Genomic DNA, 7,542 nt, shown 5'->3' with positions numbered 1-7,542 from the left:
CATCAACGTTCTATTTCTACAAATATACAAATGTAAATATTCTTTGTATACTCATATTAGAAATGTATGTGTAAAGAAAGGTACTCTTTGATGCAAAAACTTAAAAGAGGAAAAATTTATAATTTCAAAAAATATATATATATATAAAATTACACAAATGAAGATAGTTATAAAACTATAATTAACATGCAACAAGTTCTCATCCTATGTGAAGGAAGCCCATGCAAAACAAATGGGGAGCTTCAAAAGGCATGATATATGATGATGTTGATATCCAGAAAACGCAAGGAAGAAGAAAATTTCTGCTGTCAATTCACTAGAACATCTTGCAGTAGATGAATAAAAATTTGACGCGTGTGTTTCATTGTCCGTTCTTTTTTGGTTTATACATTGCTCTCTGTGGTTGTGTTCTGACGCGTGTGTTGTGCTCTGTGCATTGCTTGTCGTACATTACTGTTCGCGGTCTGTTTGGAGTGTATTCGGTTGGTGTTTTGGTTTCAGGAAATGTCAAAAATCAACGTATTGATTGTTTCTTGACTTTATATGAATAAAATTTCTAGAAGAATTGGAGTCTCTGAGTAGGCAAAACCTTTGATGGCTTCATTTTGCATTTTTTTCTTTTCTAACTATAGACTGTTGATCCACTGCATGTTTCTCCATTTAGTTGCCTTGATTTATTCTTACAAAGTTGTTCCTTAGATACTTATTATTGGTGTACTTTTGGGTCGAAAAGATTGCTTCTCTGATATTTTGTATATGCTTCTTCATTAGCCAGTTGTAGAATTTTAACTTTATTTCTTATTTAACGGCCACAAGGCTTTGTCTGTTTTATGTCCTGAACAGTGGTTTGGTTTTCTTATACTGCTAATTCACAACACGGTGTTATAAGTCATGGTTCACATGGCTCTTCTAACCAGCTGTTAATTAGATAGTCATTGTTGTGCGTTTGAGTCGAGAAGATTGCTTCTCTATTATTTTTTATATGCTTCTTTGTTGCCAGTTTCTTGCAGTGTTTTTTACCTTGTTTCTTATATAATGACCGCAAGGTTTTTCTTTGTTACATGTCCTAGACAGTTGTTTTGTTTCTTATGCTGCTAACTTACAGAATAATTTCACTTGTGTATCATGGTTTGGATGTCTCTTCTAACGAGTTGTTCATTAGATGCTCATTGTGGTTGTAGTTGAGTTGTGAAGGTTGCTTCTGTGTTATTTGTATATGCTTCTTAATTAGTCAGTTTCCTGCAGAGTTTTTATCTTGCTGTCGATAAGGTTTCCTCTGTTATATGTCCAGAGTTATTATGTCCTAGCCAGTGGTTTTGTTTCTTATGCTGCTAATTGACAGCATAGTTCTCCATCTTAAATTCCTTACCTATGACCTTTCAGGACCCAGACAATGCCTCTGGCCTAGACTATGGAGCTCCTTTGAATGACATTGAGAATTTCAAACATCCTCAGAAAAGGTTCAGAGCTGATTATACCTAGTTCCATTGTTGATTTTTGATTTGGTAACATTCCCAATTTCTTTTGTTTTTCCTCTCTGTTTTTGGTAGAGAGGGAATGAGTTTCAGTGTCTTTCTGACATCCATTGAAAAGTCTGGCTGCATCAAATGTACATTGTATATGCTTCGTGGGTTGGAGCCTACAAATCTTTGAACTTACTCAAATTTTTATTCATCTGCTGCAAGATGTTCTAGTGAATTGACAGCAGAAATTTTCTTCTTCCTTGCGTTTTCTGGATATCAACATCATCATATATCATGCCTTTTGAAGCTCCCCATTTGTTTTGCATGGGCCTCCTTCACATCGGCTTATAATTAGGATCCATCTGCATCATGAAACTTATAAATAAGGCAGGTTGCTTGAAATGGAAATTTTTACATTTCATTCTTTTAATAAGTCAAAGCTGCTTCATGGTTAACTTGAACGACACTCCACAACCAATCACAGTGAAAAGAAAAACAAATCTGTATTCTTCCCATGGAGTCCCAAATTAAAATAAAAACCAACAAATGATGGTATGGATCCTATCAGCAACATTGATAACATATATATAAATAATTCACTTCCTACCACAACATAGAATGCAGAATGTTGGTTTTTGTACGTTATGGTCCAAACTCATAATAAATTCTGACTACGACATTATTTGCTTGTCCCAATTGCATCTATACAAGAATACACAAATTCTTAACATTAATTCACTATCTACCAATACAAAGTAAAAATGTAGTTCCTACAAGAGTTAGATGTAGTTAATAATGATCTAGGTGAGCTACTGACCATTCACACAGATATAACCAGCCACCTAGCTGATGTATGACTGGCTAATTGGCCACTACATGCATAACCATTTTTCAAATACATGAGACAAGAAACCTGTTGTTAAAAAATCAAGCAACTAGGCAGTCCTATAATGGAAGCAATATCCAATTGTTGATTTCCTCTCCCAATTCCTGTTACAGGAGTTTTACTTGATACATCATGCATGTATATGCCAGAGGAAACCAAGAAGACGCTAAATTTTTACACTTATCTAAAACATTTGGAACTCCACACTCGAACATACATAAGGGAGAATAAATTTAGGGCCAACAGCCTACAAGATAAAGTGACAAGATCATGCACCACATACATGTAACTAGAGGCCATTGAGCACATGAAGCTATAGGTGATTTATTGACCATTCACACACAGAAAAATTTGTGTGATTGGCTAATTAATCACCATGACTACAGGCATAAGAGAGGTATATATCACAATGATTGCTTAGTAACAACCAACTTCTCAACACAGGCCATGCACACAAGTCAGTCGCCATATACAAACAACACAAGTAGCTAATGAAGAAGCATATACAAAATATCAGAGAAGCAATCTTCTCGACCCAAAAGTACACCAACAATAAGTATCTAACGACAACTTGTAAGAAGAAATCAAGGCAGTTATTGGAGAAACATGCAGTGGATTAGCAGTCTATATTTAGAAAAGAAAAAAATGCAAAACGAAGCCATAGAAGAAAACTGGACAGTAGGGGAAAAAGATCAAACTAACAGAGTCGCAATAAAAAATCATCAAAGTAATCATTTTTTATGTTGGCATTGCAAATTCGAACCGCATGTATTGAATTGCAAAACACCATGTGTCATAAAACTACCTGAATTGAGTGATCGAAAAATGCAGTTCTTTGGTGGCGCTTCGACAGACAAGGATAGCCCCGTGCATTTGTTAGAAAAGACTGGCAACACAGCAGTTCAAAGCAGTGAGAAAAATGATGAAAAACTTACACCTGAATATGGATATACACCTATCATATTTATTGCTAAAGTTGAATGCATATCAGCTTATAAGGTGTAAAGTAGTAACTTAATATGCAGTAGATACCGATGATTTGTCAAATAACTTCTTCAGCTAGTCTTTATAGAGATGTCACCGAGATGTCAACAGAATATAAAGCACTGTAGGGAGTTTTCTTGTTCAAGGTCTTTCTTATGTTTGCTTAGGGATATGTTACTAGTAACAACGAAATTGAAAACCTGAATGTAGGCAATCTTTAAGGAATTGCATACTACCACAGAATTTGACTTACTCTCTAAAGAAGATTAGCAACAACCTAAGGATTATCAGACAGGCAGCTGCATCCATTTCACACACAGGTTATAAGTTATAAAGTAGCAAAGTTTCTTTATTATCTATATTATCTTTTCATGAACTCCTCTATGTGCGCACCTTCCTCATTGTCAGCACTAAAAGCGGCCGCAATACTATTTGCTACAGTACATCCATCATCAAGTAATAACACTGGCTACAAAAGTACTACTTAATCTTACATTTGTATTTACTATGGCTGCCCGAACAGGTTCACCAAACCATCATCCAACTGAAGAAGCTGAAGGTAATGAGTACCTAGTCAACAAAAAGAAAAAGGTTTTAAGACAGCAAAGTATATAAACAATAAACTACAACTTGCACTCATAATATTTTAAGCTCACAAAATATCAAGTGCAACTGCAAGCCGGCTATGGTGTTCACAAAGAAATCGCAAGGAATTCCATAATTCCCATGAATCAGTATGCCCTTCACCCTATATGGAAAATAAAAGGGGACATGAGAGTAAGCTTAAGTTAAAAGAGTCTACATGGGAAACGATAAATGAGCTAAGTATGATGAAATATAATCAACAATAAGAGACAGAAACATGGGAAAAAGCATATAATTAGATGACAGATTCTTAAACATTTTGCTGTCATTCTAGCTTATCAAACAACAAATGTCACCATTAACTTAATTGCTCAAGGCCAAAAGACAAAGATTCAGATTTTAATAGCAAAAGAGCAATGAACAAAATACTGAATAAGAAGACAGAAAGATCTAAATTGATCTGATCTGGTCAATTAGAAATCAGCCATGCCAAATGATAAAAACAAGCGACTTTCAAATTGGAGGACAATGTGATGAACATGTCAAATGGCAGGAATGAACTTTACTCACCATATATTCTGGGTTCCTGGCCTCTTCGTCATTCTCAGACTTCTCCACTGGAATCCTAAGCCACAACTTTAATACAGAAGTAAATAATAAGAAAAAAGGGAAAGGGAATGTATAAAGTACATGAAACAATTAACCAGCAATAGAAATCAATAAGCAGTAATGATATTACTATATGGAAATGGTTCAAAGTTACCTGCATGCTGCCTAAGTTCTGCAAAATCTTATTCAAACATTTTGCATAATTAGTGCAAGAGGTTCCCTTAGGTGTAGGCAGACAAGCCTGCAAATGAAAATCTCGGCTTCTTAAGGAGCAAAAACAACAGTGACTAGATCACAAGCATGAAAGAAAATTCTGAAAAACATGCATGATGAGTATGAGGTGAAATACGATACTCTCATCATGGGATGGAAATGTGGACCCAGAACAAGGTAACAGTACTCCAATATGGTAATTCACCTGCAAAGAGAGATGAGAAGCCCAGGCTAATTCTTGTTTCAATGCAATTTCAGAATCCTTCCAGAGTGTCGCATCTTCAGACTCCAAGTCAATCCAAGAGCTAATTTTGCCTATATAAGTGATGTTAGTCAACGGAGTTTTCCAACTAAGCGATTGGCAACTGATTATCTCTATTCACCAAATTAGCCAATGATGCAGATTATCAAGAATGGATTTAAAATGAACACCTCCAGAAATCTTACATCCTAAGAGATCATTAATAAGTAAATCCTACTGTATCTGATTATCAAATAAAGCAAAAATGTTACACATAGGCCAGTTAACTACAAAAGATCTAAAAGGACAAAATTATAAGGAGACCTAATTACATAAATTAGGATTTTCAACAAGATATAAAGGAATAATAGTAGTCAGGAAGAGGTACAAACCAACAACATGCCTGCTCCACTGTGAAGGGCTTAGAACCAAGTCTGAACCAGCAAATGGCAGAGCACGTGATCTGATTAGTGTCCTCATCCACTTGACTAGGCCTATAATTAGGATCCATCTGCATCATAAAACTTATAAATAAGGCAGGTTGCTTGAAATGGCAATTTTTACATTTCATTCTTTTCATAAGTCAAAGCTGCCACAACCCACAATGTTAGTTTTTGTACGTTATGGTCCAAACTCATAATAAATTGTGACTATGAAATTATTTTTGTCCCAGTAGAATCTATACACAACTTCTTAACATTAATTCACTATCTACCAATACAGAGTAAAAGTATAGTTCTGTAAGAGTTAGATGGAGTTAATAACCACAGCGAGAATCTTAAAGTCTCTCGAATAGGAGGTTATCAACATAATGATCTAGGTGAGCCTAACATTAATTCACTATCTACCAATACAGAGTAAAAATATAGTTCTGTAAGAGTTAGATGGAGCTAATAACCACAACGAGAATCTTACAGTCTCTTGAATAGGAGGTTATCAACATAATGATCTAGGTGAGCCTACTGACCATTCACACAGATATAACAGCCATCCAGCTGATGTATGGCTGGCTAATTGGCCACCACATGCAGAACAATTTTTCAAATACATGAGACAAAAAACCTGTTGTTAAAAAATCTAGCAACTAAGCAGTCCTATAATGGAAGCAATATCCAATTGTTGATTTCCTCTCACAATTCCTGTTACAGGAGTTTTTCATGATCACTTGATAAATCATGCATGTAGATAAAATGTATGTGAATGCCAGAGGGAAAGCAAGAAGACACTAAATTCTTACATTTATCTAAAACATTTGGAACTCCACACTCAAACATACATAAAAGAGAATATATTTAGGGTTAGCAGCCTACAAGATAAAAGTGACAAGATCATACACCACATACATGTAACTAGAGGCCATTGAGCGCATGAAACTATAGGTGACTTACTGAGCATTCACACACAGAAAAATATGTGTGATTGGCTAATTGATCACCATGGAGAGGCATATATCACAATGACTGCTTAGTAACAACCAACTTCTCAATGCAGGCCATGCACACAAGTCAGCTGCCATATACAAACAACATAAGTAGCTAATGAAAAAGCATATACAAAATATCAGAGAAGCAATCTTCTCAACCCAAAAAGTACACCAACAATAAGTATCTAACGAACAACTTGTAAGAAGAAATCAAGGCAGTTAATGGAGAAACATGCAGTGGATTAGCAGTCTATATTTAGAAAAGAAAAAAATGCAAAACGAAGCCATCAAAGGTTTTGCCTACTTAGAGACTCCAATTCTTCTAGAAATTTTATTCATGTAAAGTCAAGAAACAATCAATACTTTGATTTCTGACTTTTCCTGGAACCAAAACACCAACCTAACACACTCCAAACAGACCGCGGACAGTAATGTACGACAAGCAATGCAGAGAGCACAACACAAGCGTCAGAACAGCCCAAGGAGCTTGGTTTCCAGCTGTGGAATCAATATCTCCACTGGCAACCTCAATAGCAGCGACCTCGATAGCAGTCGAACCTACAAGATTTGGACTATGGGACTGATATATGGGCTCGCGTCCTCTAGCGTCCATTATGATATGGTCTGCAAGAAGGAAGTTATTTAAAAACATAATGTATGAAAGCAACATAATTGGAATAAGGAAGAAGACTTATCACTCAAACAACCCCAAATAAGGATTTGGACTATCGGACTGATATATGCAATTTTGCAGTCCCAATCTACTAAAAGTACACTTCTCGAACCATCATTCTAAACCCCATCATTACCTATGTCTTTAGTTAGGACATGACAATAACATGATTTTATATCGTGTTGACTTTCTACGAAATAAAAATAATATTTTAAATACCTAAATTAAAAAATATATCATTGAAATATATTCTCATTTCTCGTACAAAAATAATTAAAATATGTTCATCTCATTAGATATGCTGTAAAATAAAAATAAAAATAAAAACAAAACCAAACGAGATATTATATACAAGCTCAAAAGGATCCTGCACTAGACAAAAAGGCCCAAAAAAAAAAAATTCTCCTCCCCACCCCCCCCCCCCCCCCAAACCGCCACGCTAACAGCACAGCCGAGACCAAATGA

At 35.5% G+C, this 7,542-nt stretch overlaps 1 protein-coding gene across 2 annotated transcripts; it reads right to left on the bottom strand.

Moving 5' to 3' along the window:
• On the bottom strand, positions 1,117 to 7,336 carry LOC105156955 (protein arginine N-methyltransferase 1.5-like). 2 transcript variants are annotated; one of them, XM_020692873.1, is made up of 10 exons: positions 6,805 to 7,334; positions 6,370 to 6,490; positions 5,374 to 5,492; positions 4,946 to 5,055; positions 4,682 to 4,768; positions 4,489 to 4,554; positions 3,990 to 4,081; positions 3,828 to 3,903; positions 3,155 to 3,235; positions 1,117 to 1,825 (listed from the first exon to the last, which is right to left on the bottom strand). In XM_020692873.1, the coding sequence occupies exons 3-8, from the start codon at positions 5,459 to 5,461 to the stop codon at positions 3,870 to 3,872; spliced, it is 477 nt and encodes a 158-aa protein (XP_020548532.1). In that variant the 5' UTR covers positions 5,462 to 5,492; positions 6,370 to 6,490; positions 6,805 to 7,334; the 3' UTR covers positions 1,117 to 1,825; positions 3,155 to 3,235; positions 3,828 to 3,869. The 2 variants fall into 2 exon arrangements, with proteins under 2 accessions (XP_020548532.1, XP_020548533.1); XM_020692874.1 differs by lacking the exon at positions 6,370 to 6,490 and having other exon boundaries at positions 6,805 to 7,336.

Source organism: Sesamum indicum, linkage group LG3, assembly GCF_000512975.1.
Source record: "Sesamum indicum cultivar Zhongzhi No. 13 linkage group LG3, S_indicum_v1.0, whole genome shotgun sequence".
NCBI classification, from domain to species: domain Eukaryota; kingdom Viridiplantae; phylum Streptophyta; class Magnoliopsida; order Lamiales; family Pedaliaceae; genus Sesamum; species Sesamum indicum.
The sequence above is the reverse complement of the archived record's forward strand: the minus strand, read 5'-3'. Positions and strand labels throughout refer to the sequence as shown.

Bases quoted from the DNA above. Each gene is read 5' to 3' on its own strand.
- LOC105156955 (XM_020692874.1), bottom strand. From the start codon at position 5,461: ATGAGGACACTAATCAGATCACGTGCTCTGCCATTTGCTGGTTCAGAC. The intron at 5,056-5,373 runs GTTTGTACCTCT...TCACTTATATAG, and splicing joins GTGGAGCAGGCATGTTGTTG to GCAAAATTAGCTCTTGGATT. The intron at 4,769-4,945 runs GTGAATTACCAT...TTTCATTTGCAG, and splicing joins CTTCTCATCTCTCTTTGCAG to GCTTGTCTGCCTACACCTAA.